Source organism: Fringilla coelebs (assembly GCF_963513975.1).
Source record: "Fringilla coelebs genome assembly, chromosome: 3".
Taxonomy (NCBI): Eukaryota; Metazoa; Chordata; class Aves; order Passeriformes; family Fringillidae; genus Fringilla; species Fringilla coelebs.
In genome coordinates, this window is record NC_140030.1 from 32,685,833 (window position 1) to 32,708,915 (window position 23,083).

General features: G+C 37.9%; 1 protein-coding gene across 1 annotated transcript in view; it reads left to right on the plus strand.

Moving 5' to 3' along the window:
- Positions 1-289: 289 nt before the first annotated feature.
- MEI4 (meiotic double-stranded break formation protein 4) overlaps positions 290-23,083 on the plus strand; it is a gene marked incomplete at both ends in the record, with an annotated part of 70,000 nt that continues 47,206 nt past the window's right edge. Inside the window, 4 exons of the mRNA XM_084202610.1 lie at positions 290-328; positions 417-750; positions 9,774-10,022; positions 21,093-21,652. Coding sequence (XP_084058736.1) covers positions 290-328; positions 417-750; positions 9,774-10,022; positions 21,093-21,652 — 1,182 coding nt within the window. The remainder of the gene's footprint in view (positions 329-416; positions 751-9,773; positions 10,023-21,092; positions 21,653-23,083) is intronic.

Consider the following 23,083-nt stretch of genomic DNA (forward strand, 5'->3'; position numbering starts at 1 on the left):
GCTTGGCTCACAGTTTCCACTAAAAGGCAGCTTCTATTTCCAATGCACTGTTCAAGAAGTTTCATGATCCCATTTCCTCTTATGATATTGTGCTGGTTTTGGCTAGGATAGAGTTAATTTTCTGCACAGTGGCTAGTACGCGGCTATGTCTTAGGTAAAAAAAGTTTTAAGAGGCAAAAGTTTATCAGCAAAACACTTTGAAAGACCTTCAAAGCGAAAGACCTTCAAATGGAATTGATAGCACTAGGAAGTGTAAAAGCGTGGGCGGTGGTTTCGGGTGACCCAGGCGATGCCGAGCTCTGCCACCCGGACCCTGAGCAGGCCCAGCGTGCGGCCGGACTCCAGGGCCGGGACAGGCAGGCCACGCTCCCTAAAACCCTGCCCATAGCTCCGCTCCTTTCCTTCCCTGGCTCCAGGGGCCTTCAGATGTCTCCTGCGGGGCTCCACGAATTCCCCCTTCCTGCACCTTCCCGACTGAGGCAGTCTTTGCAGCCAGCTGGCCTTCGCGCTTCCCTCTCATCCCAGCCCCGGCAGCGGGAAGCGAGGCCCGCGCGTCCGCGGGCTCTGCCGGCTCCCGCAGGGAACAGCCGCGTTCGGTCCAGATAAACGCGAGTGGGAGCGAAGGGCCCGCAGCGAGGAGCGGCCAGCCCTGCGCCGCGGGGCCGGGCCCGGGGCCCTGCCTGCCCGAAGAGGTCGCGTTCCGGCCCCGGGCCATGGAGCTGGGGCGCGGCCCCCGCGGCGCCGCTGCAGGTGGGTCCGAGCGTGAGGCCCTCGGGGCTTCCGGGGAGGCTCTGAGGGAGGCTCCGAGAGGGCTCCGGGAGATGCCCCCAGCCCGCGGTGTCAGTGGCCTTTGGGGACATCCCTGCTGAGCAAAGGCTGCCGCGTACAGCCCCCTGGTTCTCCTGGGTCCCCTGGAACAACCACCTGGTTCCCTGGGACACCCGCCTGGTCTCGGTGCGGGAGGCCTCACGTGGGCAGCCTCGGGTGATCAGAGTGATTTCCTGAGGAAAGTCTTGATTTGTTTGGGAGGAAATGGGAGCCTTGTCGTGAACGTTGCACCGCTTTGGTTATTAATAATAAAGAATCAGCTATTAATTACTTTGCTCTGTTAGTTACAAATCTGAAGTTGTCCATTTCACTTCAGTCATAAGGAAAAATATTAGTGTGAGGTTTGTAGGATGGATGCTGGGATTCAATTAATGTTGTTAGTGCTCCTGTTAAAAAAAAGGTTGTGTGAATATGCAGATATGATAGAGTATCAAAGAATTATCAAAGTTACCAATATTTTTACCTGTTTATTTCCAATGTCAGTGAACTGAAATGACAGTTTCTGATCGCTGTGACCTTAGGAACTCAGAAATCATAGGGCTTTAAACTTGCATTTCTCTCATTTACTGACAGAAGAAAGTAATGATTAATTTTGTATTATCACAGAATGGCTGGGAGTTCTAGGTCCTTAAAGATCATCTAGTTCCAACTCTCCTGCCCTGGGCAGGGACAGCTTCCACTAGACCTGGTTGCTCAAATCCCATCCATCCTGGTCTTGAACGGTTCCAGGGATGGAGTTTAACCCCAGCTGTCCCACACAGCCTTTTGTTCAGACCCCCCACCCCAGCGGGGATAATCATAAAGAAAATGTAAATCTAATGGGTTGAGATAAGAATTATCTAATAATTGAAATATTATAACTGTGATACTAAGGATGCTAATAACATGATTAATAAGAAGAATTGTCAAAAGAAAAGGAAGAGAGAGTAAAAGAACGCAAGAGAAACAAGTGATGAACATGGTTGCTCAGCTCCTGATAACCAATGCCCAGCCCATTTCTGAACAGAGAACCCACTATTCCTTTGGCCAGTTTGGGTCACCTGTCCTGGCCTTGCTCACCTCCCAGCTTTCAGTGCAGCTCCTCAGTAGTGGAGCATGAGACTTTATAAAGCCCTTGACTTAGGGTAAGCGCTACATAGCATCAGCCAAAACATCAGGATGTTATCAAGATCATTCTCATACTAAATCCAAAACTCACAGCTTTCTACCAGCTACTAGGAAGAAAATGTCCCAGCTAAAACCAAGCTGCATCGGCAGCTTCTCCAGGCAATCTGTTCCAACGTCTCACCGCCCTCATAGTAAAGAACTTCTTCCTAATATCTAATCTAAATCTGCCCTTTTTCAGTTTAAACTCATTCTCTCTTGTCTTGCCCTTGTAAAAGTCCCTCTCAAGCTTTCCTGTAATACCTTTAGGGGCTGAAAGGCACCCTGGAGCATTCTCTTCTCCAGGCTTAGCAATCTCAACTCTCTCAACCTGTGTTCAGAGGAGAGGTGCTCCAGCCTTCTGATCATCTTTGGGGCTTAAATGTTGTCTTAATTTGAATAAACTAGTAGTTGAGCCAAATGAATGTGTAAAAAAGTGCTTGTCTATGGACTTGGCTGTGAATCCTTGGAGAGTCTCTTCAGTGGTTTGCTGTCTTTTCACAACCTCCAGTGCTTCATAAATTAATATTTAGACACTACATATTTAAATGTTGTTATAGTTAAGTTAGTGTCTATAGTATATGTAAGGATTCATTATTGTATGCTATATGCTTTTTAGAGTACTGGATTCTTAGCAGTATTCTCGTTTTTCCTTGTCCTCTATTACAAACATTTCCTTTCTTCTGAACAATCTCATCTTTCTTTCTGCCTATGTAAAATTTCTGTAAGAAACCCAAACCCAAGGTTTTTAAAATACAGTGGGTACATTCTGGAAGATTACCTGAATGAATCAGTATCACTGAAAGATACTGATCTTGTAGATTTTAAAACTTGTGGAAGCTGAACTGTTCAGGTTAAGGCTGGAAGTGTGAAACTGAAAAGGAAATTATGGTGATATTTTAGTCATTATATTTTAACATGGGAAGAAGAGATATGCAAAATAGTCTTCGTATAAAACTCCAGACTCTTGATTATTGCCTTTTTTTGAAACTCTGCTTTGAAATTCTGCATTCAAAAGCTAATACAGTCATTGCAATAGGTAAAACTGGGGAGATAAAGGCTGCTTTCTTGTTGCAACTTGGCAGTACATAAAGGCTGGGATTGTTTTCCACAGTCCCTAATGCCAACTGTAAATTTACTCTTTATGTAATTATAATTAGCATTTATGAAACTTTGTAACAGAATAAAGGTCTGAATTTCATGGTTTCATAAATTTCATCGCATAAAACTATAATGAAAAGTACATCCTCAGTTCCCAAACCAAATGGATTTAAACCCAGCTGATGAAGTGAGCACAGTTCTGTTTTGGTAGTGGAAGAAATCTGTGCTGACATAAGAATAGATAAATTTACACCACTGAGTTATAGTTTAATTTCTGAACAGCAGGTTTTATAGAATAAATTCCCTATTCTGGAAACATATTCATGTCTTTAGTAGTCAGAATAGTAAAGAGAAAGATGGTAATGGTACTGTGTGCCAGATTCACTATATATTGTTGTGAGTGACACATAAAAAAAATTTTCTTCTCCTATTGGAGGAGAAAAGGGAGTGCAAAAGGAAGAACTCTCAGCTTGTAGGGAGAATATATACACAATTTTAAAGTACCATAAAACTAAGGCTTAAATTACTATTTCCAAATGATCGTGTTGAAGAGTGAGGTCAAGAAACTTGGAGGAGCCAAACTGATTTTTTATGCTCATATAATTCCAAACATACTTGAAGTTTCTCATGTCTTTAATTTGCACCTGTCTGCTATTTTGTGCATTGTGATATGTTCTCAAGTTTATTCTCACAAACTTTTTTCCGTGACTTCTGGGTTTTTTTCTAGAAGGCTTCCCCCCCCCCCCCCCCCGAGGTATCAAAAAGATCTGAAATTACAAAGTTCTTTTAAGGGGTGATGCTCTCAGCCTTGCAAAATTTCTCTTGTTAGTTAGGTACCTTAAATAGGTCTTTGAAGGTCTCAGCTTTAGCTGCCTGTGGTGCACCAGCTCATCTCAGTGCAACTGGCTGTCCACAGTACATGTGTGTGCATCTGATGTAGTCATCTTAACACTCTTTGTAGTTCATGGGGGGAAACAAATGTTTCTGGGTCATGACTTTACCGCAAAATGTACAAATGACTTGGCTTATTTTTAACATTAGAAATCTCTGTTTCTGCCCATTGATAATAAAAGAAGTCCAGACAGCTCAGTTGTAGCCACCTAAACTGTAGGTTTCTGTAGTTAAGAAGAGATAAATCCTACGTCAGAAACATTACTGAAATCCTGAGGGATTATGTTTACTTATGTTCTTAAATTCTCTGAAATGGCTATAATTGGGGAACATTAGTAAGTTCTAAAATGTTTTTTTCAACTCATTCATGTTACTTGGATTTGGAGAATTTGTAAGATTTGATTTTAGAAACAAAAATGATTTAAAAGTTAGAGCTTGAAAAAATAAATCATGCTACATCTAAATTTCCTTGTGTTATTGACATAATGTATTTTAAATATTTATAATTTTCAGTATTGTTTTACCATTTTGAGTTCATTTGAAAAAAGATATGCTGCAGTTATTGTTAGGCTTGCTTTAAGAAAAGCAAGTTCTTCTCCCACTATGTCCACATTACATATCTTTCTATATTTGAGCATAGGTTCTTTAAAGATGACACCATGGAGTAGCCTTGGTTTAATACACATTTTGACAATAAAAGCTGCGTAATTGGAGGAATACTTCAGTCCATCTTGATTGTGTAGCTGTCCCATTATCATTGTTTATAGTATACACAAATGTCATTAATTGAGTTTATTTTATTGTTGCTTAATGTTGTGGCCGTATGTCTCTGAGCTCAGCCCAGTTCTGCTACAGCAAGTGCAGCATTTTGTGCTCCATCATAATGAGTCAATATCTTGGTTTCTAGTGTATAAAGCAGATGAGTTTACAAAGATGTGGATAATTTTTTCACCTTTATTTGCACTGTGTAATTGACAGACTAGTTAAAGTAAAATCATGGCAGCAAAACAGTTTTTCCTTGAATGTTTGTACCTTTAAGTACAGACCATACTCTTAAATTTAGAAGGAAAAGCATTTTTTTTTTTTTTTAATGTTTAGGGCTGTCTGAAGATTCGTAGCTGTGTAGTAGTGGTGAACAGCAATTTGTTTTTGTCCTGACAAATCCTCTTATTTTTAAATAAAAATTTCACCAGTGGAGAAAACCAAGCTCTGGAATGGCCTGGAAGTTATATGAATTACAGTCTATTTTGTATGTTATGCTATTAATTTTTGAAATTATTTTTTTAAATTCATATGATAGTGGTCTGAAAAACAAATGAGTGTCCTGACATAATCAATAAGGTTTTGTCCATGACATTTGCAGCAGGCTCCTCCATTATTAGCCATACATCTCGTGGCCAAATTTGGAAATCACATCTAAGGTCTATAATTCTCTGACATTATTGAGTATTAGTCCAGTGTTGAATTATTCCAAGTGAACTTAGGTTTGGGGTTTGGTTTGAGGTACCCTATAATTTTAAATCATAGCATAACTCAGCTCCCTCCCCCCCCCATTTCTCTGTGACTTACCCATTTCCAAGGTCAGTGAGAACCTACCTATGTTCCACTCGGAAAAAGTAAAGTATATAAAGTTCACCTCCTTTACCCATAAACACCCCTGAAAGATTTCTTAAAGCCTCTGCAGCTGAGGATTCACCTTCTGCAAATGACTGATTCTTTAAGTCATTAACCCTTAATATTTCAAACTCTCCATATGAGCTGCTGCATCAAATGCACCTGCAAAACTGCACTGGCAGATTGGTGGATTAGGGTAGTGTTTACGAATCAGATTTATCCTGGTTCTTTCTGTTATCCTGTGTCCTGCTTATATCAAAGGTCTTCAATGGATCTCGCACCACATGTCAGTTCCCTTTGGTTATGTTACACAGAGCTGTATGGGACAGTTCATTGCTTCTTTTGTAATTATTTCAGCCGGTGAATAATTGCTCAGCAGCCTTCCATGGCTAGGATCTCAGCAGGTCCGTGTGTTCGCAGTACCCTCTCTCTGCATGAAGCATGGAATGTCATTCTTGTGTTGGAAATCTGTTCAACAGTGTTGTTAATGCATCGTGTCCTCTCAGTGGTCTTCCAGTATCAGTTTGTGGACTAAGGGGTTTGCCTAGGGCACCTGTCACCAGGTGGTATCTCTTGTTAGGGTGCTGAGCCCTGCTTCCAGCAGAGTTTGCAAGGGATTACTGGTTCTCCTCTTAACACTGAATAATCACAGGAATGGAGCTTTGGATAATTCTTGAACCTTTTTCTTACTCTTTAGGCATATTTTGGCATTAGCACCTAGAATTGGATGAGGGACTCCTTTCTGCTCTTGGTCGGGTACTATTCTCAGTCAAGGAAACTCTTTGGTCTGGTTCTAAAACTTTTTTCTGTCTGACCAGTGGTGTAATTTCTGTGCTGATAGGAGCAAAAACATTATTGATAAAACTCTGTAGCTGCCAATATGCTTTCAGTGGAATATATTTGGTGGTTCAGCACTTCCTGAGAGCAACAGATTGCTGTGCAATTTTTGCTAATGCACAGTTGGCCAGCATCCCCATATTTCTAATAGTGTCATCCGGTGTGTTTTTTTCTAGAAGACTTACATAGTAATTTCTGAGAGAGCAGTTGTCCCTTTAGGGAAATGGTGAAAAACCTCAATCAACTCTTAGAACTTCTGCTTTTTGATACACAAACTTCTATTTTTCTAATCAGAAAATGAATAAAGAGAGATGGTGATAGTGGCAGTAATAGAAAGCAAGTGAAAGAGCTGTTTATTCTCCATAAAATCGTTAAGACATCCATTCTTTCTCAAAGTGCATCCAAGAAGATTGCTATTTGTCATTAATTGTCTCTTTTTAAACAAGAGATTTTGTGATCCAACAGAATGACTTCTCCAAAAACTACACTGTGTCTTGTTCCTAAGAAGAACCAGCTGTGTTCTGTGATTTGTTCTGCTGGGGGGTTTTTTTCTAACAGCATCTTTACTTGTAATTTTTCCAGAAAAGCAGTGATTTTTTTTCCTCCAAAGTAAGAATATCTCCCTAAACTCATTTAGTCTAAGGCACTCCTACTGTAGAAGTAAGTCTGTATAAGATGTTAAAGAGGAAAAGGCTTCCCTCAAGCTCCAAATTGCATTAATTCATTAATTAAATGTATGTTTTAATTGTTAAAGTGGAATGCTATTTACGATTCTCAAAGCAAGATTAATTAATGGCTTATGTGGTTTATCTGATTTACTAAGGATGCATCTGCTTTAGAAAATAGCATTTTGGAATGTTGCAGTTGAAAGATCCTTTTACTTGTCTCCATTGTACTGTTACCTTATCCACTAAGGTTTTTGTTATGCTTAAAACACAGCAGTCATTTTCCAGATAAAATCAAAAAGTGACTCTCTTTATTTTGGTAATGGGTGGTCAATAAAAAAAACTAAGTAGCATTTCATACTGGTAGCATAGTGGCAATATGTCCATGGTCAGACAGCAAACTTTGTATTTTCTTTGTAATAGTATGTCCTGTAAGGAGAAATAGAATGCAATAAATAATATATTGGTGGTGACCCTGATGATAAAAGGCACCTTAGCATTCATGAAATGCTGGCATAAAACCACTTCCCAGCCCATACTGGAATGTTGGTCATTTTGCAATTTCTGCGAATGTAATTTAAAGGAAAAAAACTAATACTGGCAAATCGTGTTATGAAGCAGAAAGTAAATATGTGTTTGTTCTTAAAAGGAAGATGGATCGGAAAGCTTTGGCAGAGTGGTCTCTGGAGGTACCAAAATGTTAAACGAGCAGTGTAAGACATTTTTCTGCCTGCCCTAATTTATCGTTCTGCTCTGCACAGGGACTTTGTAAGAATGGAGTTTGACAGACCCTGTTTGAGTAACATCTGGGTGAAATTTCTATTGATGAGATAATCTGGGAAGCACCTTTCAGATTCAAAGCCAAATATTTTGAATACCTTATGGTTACTGTTTAATCTTCTTTTAGTGTGGTTCCACATTTTTCATTTCATTCACAGCTTTGAAGGCAGTTCACTTGCACGCTTTTGTATTTGTAAACATTTCCTGTGATGTATAAGGCAAGAAAGAGTTTTACACCAGTTAGCTGTCCCACAGAGGTGCTAATCCTTTGAGATTGAGAGAATCAACTTCTGTTTTTCACTGTAATTCTAGATATGAATTAAAAAGTTGTATGAAACAGATTTTCTTTATCAGAAATTTTGCAAAAGTACCATTTATTGTATAACTGCTTTAAGTAAGGGATATATATAGTATAGTTCAGTTTCTAAAGGCTTATTATTCAGTTTAAGAATGCACTGGTAGCTTAGATTAGGAGATTTTGCCCTGACACATGACAGAAATTGAGTGTTTCAAGTGGAGAAGAGTAGCTTAAAGTATAGCTCTAGGTAAATCGATCCCAAGGAAATTTTGCACTCTTGTCCTTTTTACTTTGTACTACATGAAGTGTTAACTGGCTGCTGTGTCTGAATGGACACAGTGCAAGGAGTGCACAGGGATTGTTTGTGCATTTCAGAAATATTTGAAAGGTGAAAGAAATACATAAAAAACAGTGCCCTCTGTAAATGTCCCTGATGGATAAAGGAATATATGATTTATCACTTACTATCTAAAATTGAGTAAAACCAGAGGAAGAAATTTGCTTAGTGATAGCAGATGATCTGGTGAAAGGATGACATAAAATACCTTTTTCAAACCTGTGCTGTGACTATTTCAGAGCTGTTCAATGCAGCTTATTAGTGCTTAACCTGCAGCTTTGATGGATAACAAGAAAAAAACAGCTTGTGAAAAAAAATGGTAGATGTCAGGGTCAGGGCAAAAGTGTAGGAAGTGATTTTTTTTCCTTAAATTATTCTTTTGGGAGTGATATTTTTTGAGGAAAAGAATACATCAAACAACTGAATGAAAATGGTGTGGAATTAGGAAAAAAAAGTAACTTTGCTAATTAAATAGGCTAGTTAATTAACATTAGTTGGTTTTAATTTATTTTTTTTCCTTCTCTCCTCTTAGGCCCTGTGCTGTTGCACATGGTGTAATCATCCATTTAAATATTTTATTTCTCAACTCTTTTAATGCCTTTTGCCCCATTCTCACTGTTTGTAACAAAGCTTATAAAACTGTCTTCTTCACTTACCTTACTGGTCACTTGCATGCTTTTGATGCTGTCTGCTTAGCTTTCTGCTTGAGGTTTAATATAGACTTAAAACTATAAGGGCACCAATAGCAGGTGTCCAAAACCAGACACAGCCTTAAAGTTATATCTTTTGAGCACTGAGACCTTCTGGCACACTTTCAATAAATTATATGTATTGCATTTACATATAAGTAACCCCAAATTAATTGTTCTGTCATGGGTTCTTCTGTCATGTCAGAATTCTTTTGAGGGGGAGGGAGTGTCAGGGTAGGTTTTTTGAGGTTAGTATTTTCACTTTCTTCATCCTTGCTTTAGTGGAGATAACATTTGCATTAAAAATTTTGCTAGGATAAGCCTATTTGAAGTGCTTACTATTTCCACAGTTATTCTCAGACGCTGGTTGAATTTTATTTTTATAGCTGAGTGCAGCTCATGTATGTTCTGTTCTCACATTGTGCACAGATGCTTTTATTTCTGTTCTTGATGATTTAGGAATGCACTAGAAATTAAAGAATTGGTCTCACTGTTAAAAGTCTTCAAAGCCAAGAAAATATTTTGTGTCATTTCCTTAATGGGGTCATAGTGAAGTAACCTTTTTGTTTTGTGTTTTTCTAATGCAATAGAAATCAAAGGCAGAAGAGAAAATCAAATTTCGTATTTGAAAATATCAAAACTAGCATTGGCTTTTGCAATTATCCACTCAAAACCACCAGGGAAGAGTTCCAAAGAATACACAGAGTACCTTGCCAGAACTGTATCCGAACAAGATTTTGGATGGAAATGGAAAGTGGAAGTGCTGGAAGCTGAAGTTCTTCGATTACGACAGGAACTTCTTTTGAACAGGATCGCTCCAAGATTCTGCTTGGAAAATAGTAAGTTCCTCAAATAATTTCTGGCTATGTTGCAATAGCAAGGAACCAAACAGCTTTCATCTTGCCTGTACCATTTCTTGTACCTAGATATGAGAGTCTTCAGTGTACGGTTTTTTATTTTTCCCAAAGTTTTGAGTGGAAAACTTAATTCATTTTTAGTGAGATTGTGCTTGAGAATTTGATCCTTATGCAGAATTTATATATTTAACCTTCAGAATCAATGTGTATTATACAAAATAATTGCAGACAAAAATTGTCAATACACAATGTTACTCTATAACCTTGGAAATACTAGTTTGTAAGCACTAGTTTGTATTTACATTTGGAACATGTCTTAAAGACATATTGCATATTTTTAAGCACCCTACAGATTTTAAAATCAGAATTTAAGCCTAAAATGTTGGAAGCAATGTGTAACAGGAAGGTAGGGCAGGCCAAGGGACTGCATGTCTGTTGTTTCTGAAAGCTTATTGAGACTGTGGATACTGTGAATGTTTTTTATGGCATATGATAAAATATTGTGAGTCTGATATAATTGGATTCAGGAAAGCTTTTAGTCAAAGAAGAGTAAAAAAAAAAAGAGAGTCTCATACAGCACTGTTTCTCTGACTTGTGATGTGTAGTAAGTCGTGCTCAGTTCAAGATATTGGTGGCACTGTGTGAGCTTGGAAATCAGGCAGTGGAGGATTTCTGCAGGCTCTGGGAAGATACTTTCCTGGGAGATGAGGTCAAAACGCTGTTGGCTGAAGGAGAGAGAAAGTTCATTGCTGAGTGCATCTCTAAAATCAAGATGTATAGCTAATTGCTTTATGACTTGAGATTTTTAAAAGGTTCCCTGGTGGAAAACTTGATGAGGCTTTACCATAGTGCTTTTGTACTGAAACAGTAGCATCTTTATTGCCATGCCTAAAGATTTCTCATTTGTAATGTTGACTGATGGGGAGATCATTAGACTTCAGCTAGAACTCTTATGGTTTATGTATTTAATTAGTGCAATACACCTTTCTCTACAGAGAAGTGATTTAATGACTATTCTTACTTTTTTATTGTCTGTGTGTCTATTTTCTGTGACCTATTGCAAACATGACATTTAAGACTAAAAGTAACTTTTAAGATTTAGTTTCCAACAGGTGTTTTATCTTTTGAAGAACTGGCTGCATATTATCAGGAGAAATTCATAAACTTCTAATGTCTGGAGAGGATATTCTAATTTTAGATTAAGCAGAACACAGAAAACACTACCAATTAGCAAAACATAGCAAACAAGATGAATTCACTTGCAACTTCTGTGTTCTAAGTCTAATTTTTGAAAGATTCTCTAAACTCTAAATTTTAATCGTGAGATGGGTAGACAAAACTGTCCCTGGCAGATAACAGCCTTTGCAAAGGATATTAATTTTCATTACCCTAGTCACACTGAAGTTTATTCACAGACTTAAAATGTGATAATCTGTTCTGATTTTAGATGTCTTACACTTGCATTGTTTCTGCTGAGTGTGCATTCATGATTACAGTTCCACTGGAGACAGATGCTCTGTCTTGCTTTTGAGTAAAGAAAGATTGTTACTGGTACCTGATACCTGATGGAATATCTGTTGGTGAGATCTATGCACTCCTTGGGATAGCAAGTTGATGATGTATGTTAGTAGTAGAGCATCTGTGGTTGATATGTATGGGAAGATGGTTGTAGAAGCAAAACCTACATGAAAAAGGGGCCACTACACCACTGACATCTGCCCCAAGATAAAAAAAAATCACCTTTCTTGTGTGTTGTGTGCCGGTTTTGAGAATTTTCAAGCCCGTGGAGAATAAAGGGTGGCTACTGCTGAGATACAAAGGCACAAGAATCTTGAATTTAAGGAGAAAAAGTGGTAATAAGTGGTGTTTCATCCTTTCAAGTAAAACTACTATAGATCCATCAAGCCATCTTTATGGTTTCCCACGTTTACCACCTAATATCACATCACAGGTATGCTCTTTAGGGCTGAGGATGATTACTAGGACTGCTCTTAGCACCAAGTAATGTGCAGATATAGATCCTTTTCCTCCTCCACTCATTTCTCCAGCCTCATTTCTGGAGTTGGTGTTCTGCTTAAAATAATGCAGCCTCATAAAATTATTTCAAACCCCCAGACTTTTTGTGGCTTTCTTCTGTTTTGATTAACAACTTCAGATAGAGGAATTTTTATGTTTCATAAAATCCACCACCAGAAAATCTCATGCAGTAAGGATAAGACTGCATTTGATCCTGCTGGTGCCTCTTGAGAACTGAAGAGTTTGAGTCCTTCAGCCAAGGTTCACTTTGCAGCTGTATATTCTCTGCTTTGCATCCCAAATATGAGAGCTTTCCTCTCCCACTTGTTGTTTGGAATAATAATAGTAGATCTTTCAGAGACTTCAGGAATGATTAGAAACTGCCCGTGGAGATTTATTTTCCTGATGTGAGAAGTTTGTGAGCTCTGTGAAGCTGTGATACCTGTTTTCCCCCTCCACATACAGTTGAACAGAGTACAGATGTGCAGATACATGAAGGATAAAGAACAGAGAATCAATTTTTTGAAGAAATGATGCCTAAATTTCTTTGTTCCACCTGAGTAGTTCTTTGTCCTCAGAGACACTAAAAATTTGTGGATTCCTAACTTAGGGGAAGAAGCATGCTTTGGTGCTAGTAAACTACTTGGTGGTATGAGTTCTTACAGATTAATGTGTTTTTTATGAAAGTGCAGTGGTGAGTATTCACTGACTGTGCTGTGTCTGGAAGGTCCTTATTTGACTGACTGTTGAGTTGTCTTTCTGAATACAAGGACACTGTTCCTTGGTGGTGCTTTTGGCTGTATGTCAATCATCTGTGGAGGAGGAGAAGCAAATCTTTTTGCAATTATCTGTTATTTTTCACCTTGACAGTATTGTCCTGACAACTAAGTCCATGGGTAGAAAAAAAGTCAAATCTCACGTTAAATCAAAGTTTCATGCCTTTCTTTGATTCAGATTAAAATTTCACAGAAAGGAGGATAGAAACTTCTTGATGTAATTTCAAGAATAACTATATAAAGTATTTGAGCATTCTGTTGTCACTTTGCCTTGGAGCAACAAGAAAAGATAAAGGTTCTTACAAAGCATTGATGAATTGATAGGTTCATGGATTGAAGCACCTGTCCTTTAAGACAAATTCCTTCACTCTTATCAGTTCATAAAATCAATGATCATATTGTTTCTTGGCAGGCTGTGTTAAAGAGCTGTGAAAAGCCTGCAGCTGTTACTCCAGCCAAAGAAGGCATAAATGCAGTATTCTACCCTTTTTTTGCCAAGGGTGTATTTTAGGAATGACAATTTAGAGGATAGATGTTTCTTACCTTGGTTGTATCCAGCTGATACTCTTGAAGGTTTCAAATCGATTATCCACGGTTTATGTTTAGCAAAACTTGTCCCAAGTATTTGTTCCCTCTTCCTTAGCTTCACCTTCAAGCTCGGTTCAAGTTAGTCCCTTCTGATGCAGTGGGTAGGAATTTACTGAACTGCTTGGTCCTCTAATTAAGATTGAAACCAGATTCTCTCCACCCTGTAGCTTTTTAGAATTTGGTTACTCTTCCTTTTATAGGTCATTTACAGTGGAGCATCTTCTGCCATGCCTTGGAGTTCCCTCCCGTTTTTAGCCTCCACAGTAGCACATGAACCAGCCACCCTACCACAGTAGGTCTGTGTGCTTAGGGAAATCACAGTGTTACCTCTTAGTCACACTGTGATTAACCTGAATGTCTGATTTTTAACTGTATCCTCTGTGTTTCACTTTTCAGGATAGTATCCTCTAATTTCTATTCAGTGTCAAAGAAGCAACTTGTATCTCTTTTGGGAATAATACCCAGAAAAAACAAGAATTTTTTATCTCCTGCTTCACTCCTTAACTTGGTGTGTTTCTTGAGGCATTTAGCTGTACATGTGGAGAAAGGGAGCAACTTCCTTTGTAGATTAGTATGAATGAAGACACTTCAGTCTTATTTCTTCTCTCTGTGAGCGTTATAGAACTGGAACTAGCCAGTTCAATAGCTGAAGTAAAACTGATTATAAGCATTACACAGCTACAGTTTACCAGCAGCCTTGCTTTGGGCCACAGAATTCAGCCTTCTCTTCCCTTTCCACTTCCCTGTAAGTCATGGCTTGGGAATTTCTTGCTCAAAAGAGAGAGGCAGAAACTCTGGGTGTTCATCTTATACCCCAGGATTTCCCTGGTAGGCAAAGATAGGATCAGCTATGTCCTGCTTTGATGATGGCAGGAAAAATGATGGCCCGTCAAAATGTTTTCTGAATAATTGGATTTCAAACTTCTGAAAGGGCAAAGCTCTCCATCATGACTTAAGTAATACAGCTTGTGATGTTTTCTCTGCCTCCTTACATTAAAAGGAATGGTGAGAGAACATAATTGATAATAGATTTTTTAAGCTCATTTTCAAAGAGAAACCAATCAGATGAATTCAGAAAGGTCAGACCAAAACCTGTAGATTTCCTCAGTGGGTATGTTATCTGCAGCCTCATAAAGGAGTCTTCCTTGTTAGTGGGGTTAACAGCAGTCCACATCTGACTGAATAGTAATGATGCAAACACATTAGTCTATTAGGGTAAATTGTTTCCCTCCCCAGAAGATAGATTAAATAGTGTGAAATGTTTACATATGTTGTAAATAGCATTTAGCAACCATTTTAGTTCCTATGACATGGTACTAAGGTAGAGGACTACAGACTAGAATTTCCAAGTTGCCATGGTATGTTTAAGGAAAAGCTATTTTTTTCAGGTTGGCATGTTTAAATGAGCTGCTGTTACAGATTGCTGTGTCCTGTCATCACTTTCCTCCGCTGGTATTTGGAAGGAGTACAAAAGCATGACAATCGCAGAGGAGCTGTCAGACTCTGAGGGGTATCTTTTACTTCTTGCTTTTTCTATCTTCCTTTTTCTAAGGTCAGAGTATTCTCCATTGGGCAGCAGTCAACTCTTAATTTGATGTTGCCATGGAAAACAGTTCTGATTATTTTTTCAGGTGCTTAGGGATGTGATGTTTCTGCATAAAGACATTCTACCTCCCTACTTCTTGCTTCCCCATCCCCCCAGATAAAAATAGGTGTCTTTCTCTCCATTCAGATCCATAAGGGCAGCCCAGTGTGTCATCTGAGCATTTTTTTCTCTAAGGCTTAGGGGTGTCAGACAAACAGTACTTCAGAAATGTAATTTGACATCTTAAGTGTGCTAGTGTACTTCCATGCATATACCAGTGGTAATAATGCAAGTAGGCAGCAGGGCAAGGAATGTCTCACAACCTAAGTATTTTATGTTTTTATGAGGAGAAAAAAGAAATGAAAGCAGATCTGTGAGATGGCAAAAATGAAGCTAAATTGTGTTTAGCACAGATTTATAGGAATATGGCTCTTGGAATATGATGATGAGATAAATCTGTTCTCCATAATTGTATTGACACAATGGGGAACTTCATGAAAGCTGAGGCCTTTTCAGGATAATTAAATAAGTTAATTTGCAATCTGTAAAAAGCACCAGCTGGAGTGTAATGATTCATTGAAATCTCAGAGTACTGCTCCTCCCATGGATGATAGGTTTGTTTTGGTTGTGGAAACTTCATCCCTTTGAAAGCAGGTGCTGCCTGCCTTATCTGATGGCATTGCTACAGCTGTTCTAAGCACGTACTTGGGGCAAAAGGACCCCAGAAACATCCTTTTCTTTCCAGATTTCTGTGTAAGGAACCCATTCAGAGGCAAAACCAGCCCAATTTTTCCAGCAAGAGAAAGGATTTGCTATTATTTTATTAATTCATTATAAGGTGTGTAGTGATTATTAGGAATAAGATTCATGAAAGCAAGTGGGATTTATAGTTTAGTGTAGATTATTTTCTTTTCTTCTGGGTAACACAAGGATAGTTTTGGGGAAAACTGGATGTATATGGTAAAATCAGGTTAAGAAGTGACAATTAGGATCCTTTTGCCTTTAAGTCTACTGTGGGAGGCTAAGAATCAGTCAGTTTTTTTCAAGGAAATACGGAATCACAGAATGTTGGAGGTTGGAAGGGGCTACTGAAGATCATCTTGTCCAAGCCTCTTGTCAAGCATGGTCATCTAGAGCCAGTTGCGCAGGACCGTGTCCAGACATTTTCTAAGTAGCTCTGAGAGAGGAGATTTCACAAGCCTTTTGGACAACCTTAACCCAACTCAAACTTGGAATCTAGTTCCTCAAGCAGATCTTAGTTTGCATCCTTCTGGATATATAAACAGAAAAGCCAAGCATTTATACCATGTTGTATTCAAGAAAATCAATGTTTTTAGGAAGGTATACTTATGCTGACTTCTTAAGGAGTCCACCTCCTTTGGACCTTCATCTCACTAAGTTGCATCCAGATCATTTCAGTCTTCATTGGCTGCTATTTCCTGTCTCTTAGCAAAGGTCAGTTTGTTTCTCAATGCAGAGCATTTTTAATAAGACATAATGCTTACAGTTTAGTACTACCAGTTCAGTCAAGTAGTCTATTTAGAGATAACATTAATTCATTTAGTATTTTGAAATATCCCCTATCTGGCTTAGAACTCACATTTCAGTCACATCATTGAGATGATCAATATTGTAAAGCTTGTAAGATTTTTTGTTGCTGAAGCTGCTTGGTGAGCATTAACTGACCCGAATCTGCATGTTTGTCACCTGATTATTTACCCTTTCATATCTTTACTGCAAGTTTGCTTTGTTTGACGTGAACTACAGAAGATTTGTGCTGTCATCTACAGAGATCCCTTAAAAATGAATGTTTATAGCCTCAAAATCCTGCTCAGTTCTTGCTGAATTCTAAACATTTAAGTGCTTTATGTGAGCAAAATCCCTAACAAATTGAAGTATATGCTTCTAAGCCTTTAGAGAAGCACTTAAATCCTAGCATTGAACAATTTGAGAATTTTAGATACTCAGTCCTATATTCATTTCTGTGAAATTATCCCTAAATGGGATAAAATACGTCAGCATGCACCTTTAGCATTAAAAAGCATAAAAAAGCACCTTGCATTCAAACAAAGGACATTTTTTTTCCAAGCCAGTTACAAAAAAAGCCCCATGGAGATGCAGAAGCAAAGTGTGGGATACAAGGCTTCTAAGACTTCTTATTTGGGGAATTCTGACAATGTCTTATAATAATATTTTTGAATCATTATTATGGAATAATGAAAATAGAAGTTTGGCTTGGTTGCAACGGGGTGCTAAACACATAAGAGTTCATGAGGAAGGGAGAGTTGTTTTCTCTTCAGGCAGTCAGCTTAGTTAGCAATGAAAACAGCAGAACAGAGGCAGAGTTACACATGAAAGAAAGGCAAAGAAAATGTATGGTTTTTAAATAAGAGAATAAACTTGATTCATTGTTCATGGAAAGTGCACTTCAAACAAACCGATCAATGAAAATTAAATTAAGAATAACAGAGCTCTGAAAAATGTAGATGTGGACATAATTTCACTTACATTTTCATTTCCTTTTAGAGGTTATTGACTGAACACCTACTTGGAAAGCAGAATGCTATGAATGTCTCATTTTTAGTTGTCTCTTGTTTTTTCTTTTAGAAGTGGAACTGAGAGTATCAACTGTAACTGAGTTTTAAGAGAACTTTACATGTCTGATGTCAGTGGTTTTGATTTTCAAGTGCTAATCTGTGTGTCTGCTCATGAAATGAGGGAATATAAACAACATCTAATGCTTGAAACTGAAGTAATTTTTTCTTTGCAGAATTTAGATCATATCTTCACTTTGCTTCTCACCTCTGCCACCTTCAAGCCCCTTTTCTGTTCTGCAGTCCCTGTTGGTGGTGAAGCTGCAGGCAGATTAAGTTTTTCAGAAGACTTGAAGATCATTTTACCATTTCACAGCCATTTTATCAGTTGAGGACCCTTCTTCCAGGTTTTAAATGTAGAACTACCTGTAGCATTTGGCCTTTCTCTTTCAAATGTTCTCCAGTCTGAGGCAGCCACCAGCAGAGTGTATTAAGAAAGCATCTTCCACAACCCCAGCTCCTACTACATGGATCTTATACCAGCTGCCTCTTCTACTCTGCACTGGGTAGTGAGAGAATAAATGTTGAAGATGGGATTGCCTTTGATGTTTTCTAGAGCTCTGCTTCCTTAGGACTAGCTGAAGGCTCCCTATTCTCTAATAATGGGGCTGGTTGGTATCTCACTGCCTTGATGAAAGCCTCTGTTTTGTGGTCCCACAGCAATATGTATGTTCAGAGTTCTAGTGCCTGCACCTTGCTGACGTGCTGCACAGTATGTAAGTCACTCCCTCATCCCCTGAGTGGCTTCTGATTTTCAGGCTGTACTTTTTCTGCAGTAGTGGATATGTGTAGAGGGATGTGAGTTCTTCAGCCTTTCGCACCCCAAGGCTTTGTGGGACCACATCTTGCTTTGTTTGGGGCTCCGGAGCTTGCTTTCTTTTTTAGCTCAGGATCTTAGTTTAGTAAGGAACTAAAGTACTTAATAGGAATTAAGAATTTAAATATGTCCTGAATTTGATATGACAAATTTAAGGAGACTGTAAAATTGTTCACAACCAAATATTTCATTACTTATGGTGTTGTAAAATTTGTGGTCACTTTATCACACATACTAAATTTTCATATTTCTTGTTCCAATACACTTACAGTCAAATGTTCTTGAAATTAGTATTTAAAGATTCTTGTTAGTCTGAAGCAGGCTTAATGCCATTTCTGTTATTATTTTTATTTTTTACTTGATAATCACAACAAGACTGCTCTCTCATTTAAATAGTAGGTAAGTACAAAGTAGTGAGTTTAGGTTATTTCAAGAAAAAAATTACAAGCTATTTCTAGACATTTAGAGGAAAGTAATGAGTATTTCCTGGTGCATTGGTTTTTTTTTACAACATAACTGCCACCTCCTCCCCAGATGACTGGAACATGTAAATGGCTTAACAATTTTAAGCATTTTGTATTATTCATTTAGCTGGAAATACACTGATATTTGGGACTTACTTTAACAGGGTTTTCTGGAAGCTCATCGTGGAGCAGGAGTTTGATGTTGCAGTGGCTAGGAACCTGACCATACATGCATACTATGACCATACTATTATCTCCTAGTAGAAGGAGTGTTTCATTGAATACCCTACCTCTTTTATTTGGGAACATCTTAAGTTTGGTTTCTATGGATATTGCTGTACTAGTCTTCCCCTTTTTCTTCTCATTACTTCACCTTTCTTTCACCTCTTCAGTATTTGGTTGTTTTTTGGTTTTCTTTTCTTTTACACTTTCACAAGAGAATTGGAAAACATACATATGGGGGTTTTGCACATATTTCTTGCTTTGCAACTTCTGACATGAAATCCTCATGAGCGATTTTCATGTCGTCCCATGGGATTGAGAACGGGAACAAAATAACCACATAGTGGAACTCACAGTAGATGGATTCCCTGGAAGGGCTTATTTTCCTTAAATGGCATGAAAAAACTACTTTTCAATTTTTTTTTTTCTGAAAGGTGTTTTGCTCAAAACCTTAGGAAGAGAAGACGTGAAAAATGGATTCCTGTTCTTCTTAGTCCAACCATGGGAAGTGTGCTTTGCTTCTTTGCTTTGCAAATTTAAGATGCTAGGCTGGCTTCAAATGTCCAGGTTTTCCTACCTCCTGGAAATGGCAGTTGATTTCCCTACAGTTAGCCTTTTCATTTTGAGTCAGTTGGTGCCAATACTGTGCAATTTTGAATATGTCTGAATGCTAAAGACATGAAACTCAACAATAAATAAATTAACCATGTTTCCAGTTTTGATCTCAATAATAGTACTTTCATTGGTACTGGTATGTTTTCAGAGACTGAATTGATGGTCAGAATTTAATTTGAAATGGTGAATTTAATGAAGTCTGTATTAAAATTTTTGAGAAGTTTTTTATTAACATACAGAATACTGTAAGTTGCTGCTTAGGAATGTTTTCTGTGTTAAAAATGCTTTTTTTAACTTGCTATGAAATATAACATCTATTTCCTGTGCAGCCAAACGACCTATAATTTGTTTTAATTAATTTAAGGGGAGTATGGTACTGCATGGGTTCCTTATAGAAAATGAACAGTATAGTCAAGTTTTCCAAGACTGAGAGGGGAAGCAAGGCTGAGGCAGGAGTTGGTCAGATGGGGTTCAAGCTTTGCCTTGTGGCATTGAGATGCATATGGTTGTTGGCCTTACACTTCACTTCTCTGGCTTGTTTTGACTGTCATCTTTTGCCATAGGTAGCATGTAGAACAGGTGTTTTTGTCACCTAGAGCTGATTTTATGTCGAGAGGCATTGCCTTAAATGTATTTAATGTGTGAAATGGGATGAAAGAGATTCTACAGTAGCACAAAAAGTAATTTATTGGTGTGAATGTACTGTATACTCTTGTAATGTAGTTTATGTGTCTTTGAAGGAGATGGTATGAGATAGGTGATGACTGAAGAAGCTTTTGATTCTGAATGTTCCTCTTTGTTAAATAATGAAAAAATCAAACCTAATGTTCTGTTCAACTTTGACTGTTAGAATTCCCTACCTGACTGGGGAGAGAGAGTACACATAAAGAAGAATATTTTATTTGATGCCGTTATGGTAACAGACTTTCACTGCCTTTTAAAAGCAGTCTGAGTTTTTGAGAATAAAAGCAGGGAAAATGTTTGGAGGACCAGAAATTTGCATGCATTTTCTTCCCTGGAAATTAATGGGAGTATATATATTCACTTATATTGTTTGTTTTATGTCTACTTAAATTATATATATAGGAAAGCTTAAAATCTCTGACAGTTTTAAACTCAGAATTACTGTTCATATTACTATGAGCACAAAACATCTTGTTTATAAATAGACATTAACCTCTGAAATTTTTTACTTTAATTTAAAAATATCTTCTTCCACAGCTAAATACTAGTCTTGGGAAGTTCTTGGGGAGCCAACATACACATGTATTACATGATTTTTGCGTGGAAGCAAAAAGAAGAAAGTATATATGGCACTTTCAACAAGCATTTATTTAAGCATTGCACAAATGTAATTTTCTTGTTTGCATTTCAGGAAAACAGGATGCCTCTGCTGAAACTCATCTGGGTCAGGAATCTATAAACCCTACAAGTTACTCGAGCCAGCTAGAAGACTCTGGATGTGATGTCTGCAATGACTCTGCATTTGATTCTTTAGGCATAGCTTCAGATTTTCACCAATCTGAGCATAATGTCAACACTTCTAAACATTGGTTGGAAAGAGTTCCCCCATTGAATCTTTGCCATACTAGCAAGGAGCAACCTCTGACTGCTCCAGTGCATTTTTTGCAATGTTTGCTTGAAATAAGAAAACTGTCAGAAGGAGGAATTCTTCAAGCAGACTTCTCAGAGCTTGAGAATGATTCTTTCACCATATGCAATTCAGTGTCTCAGCTGCTTGATGGACTGACTTTTTTTTACAACAGTCTTAAATTCCCAGCTCCAAGTTTCCTTACTGAAGGAGTTTGTGTTTTGCTCAGTTTAATAACTGATACTAAATTATCGAATCATGTTTTGAAGAAGTGTTTCAAGAAGCTAGAAGAATTTAAGAAAAATCTAATTCAAATTATTTTAAGAAATACAAGTGTCAATAGGGTAAGTTTAAAGCTTTCCTTCTTTCATATCCCACTTCCATATACTGTAATATTCTCCTGGTTTTATGCACTTTTAAAATACCAGTTTGTCTTATATTTTGAAGAGCAACAGAGATTTTTGTGATTTTTTTTTTTGGCAATATGGATAATAAATGCTCTGAAGCACTTGAAAAAGTTCTTGCTCATGCATGCAAGAACTTCTAGCCTATTCCCAAGTACAGGACTTCTAAATAACTGATAAAAATACAGTTTAAAGCAACTTTAAGGACAATATGCAGGAAAAACACATTGTTTCTCTTGCTATATGGAGATATACTGTAGATATTAATTCATACGTAATGAACTTCTATTCTTTCTTGAGCATCTAAATAAAAGTTTGTTTGCTTCAGATAGCCATCATTCTCTAGCTACTTGCAAATTTGTGTTTTAAAAATATATAAGCAAATGAGTGAAGAGTTAAAAAATTATGTCCCCATCACAAACAACAAGTAGGACTGAATTGCATTTTGTTTGTATTCATCAGTGTGTGTTGTTCCATGTATCATCTTGTTAATTTCCTCATTCAACTGAAATACCCCGGTCTTTCTTTACAAGATGCCCTACAGGTAGTGAATTTCATTGCCTGTCTTAGGATTTTTTGGTTTTATTCTGGGTTTTAGAATATCTTGTAACAGACATGATGGTGATATTTTTTGACACTTAGATGTACCAGTTTAGTGTCCCCATGTAGGTAACTGTGCTACCATAAAAGTAAATGATCTTATCCCTGTCATCCTTGGAGCCTAAAGAATGTTTGCTAGGTTCTAGGTCCCTATTTTAGGATAAATTCTAAAGTTGCCTCTGTCCAAATGAGAGCCTGGACATCTGGTATGCCTATGGATGGATGTACCCATTTGTCTTAATGTAAAGTGAATCCAACTCACTTTGTATTGAGTGTTTACCCCAGAACATGAACATCAAATAAATATTGTCACCAAATTAAGAGGGCATTGAGTGAAAAGGATGTACCTGTATTTTCATTAGGAAGCATTCAGACTGAAATCTTTCCAGGACTAGAGCCTTGTGTTTCTAGTACTGGAAAGATTTCCACTTTAATGTCAGCATGGTGCAAGACTCAGTTTTCAATTAGAGGTGTCCCTGGTCAGTGTTTTGAAAGGATGTGACCATACATTCCAGTTTTATGACATCCCGAATGGAGTTATACAGGTGTGACTCCTTTTTGTGTGTGTGTGTGTGTGGTGTGGGTGTGAGTGTGTGATCACTGGATACAAAGAAAAGTTCAAACAGCCCTTCATTAAGGACTTGTTTATAATTGATGATGTCCACTGTTTCCACCGTTTCCCATCCTCTTCCTGAATGGGAAGTCAGTAAATAATTGAAATAAATTCAAGTGTGGAAGAGCAATCCAGAGATTATACAGAGACAGATTTTC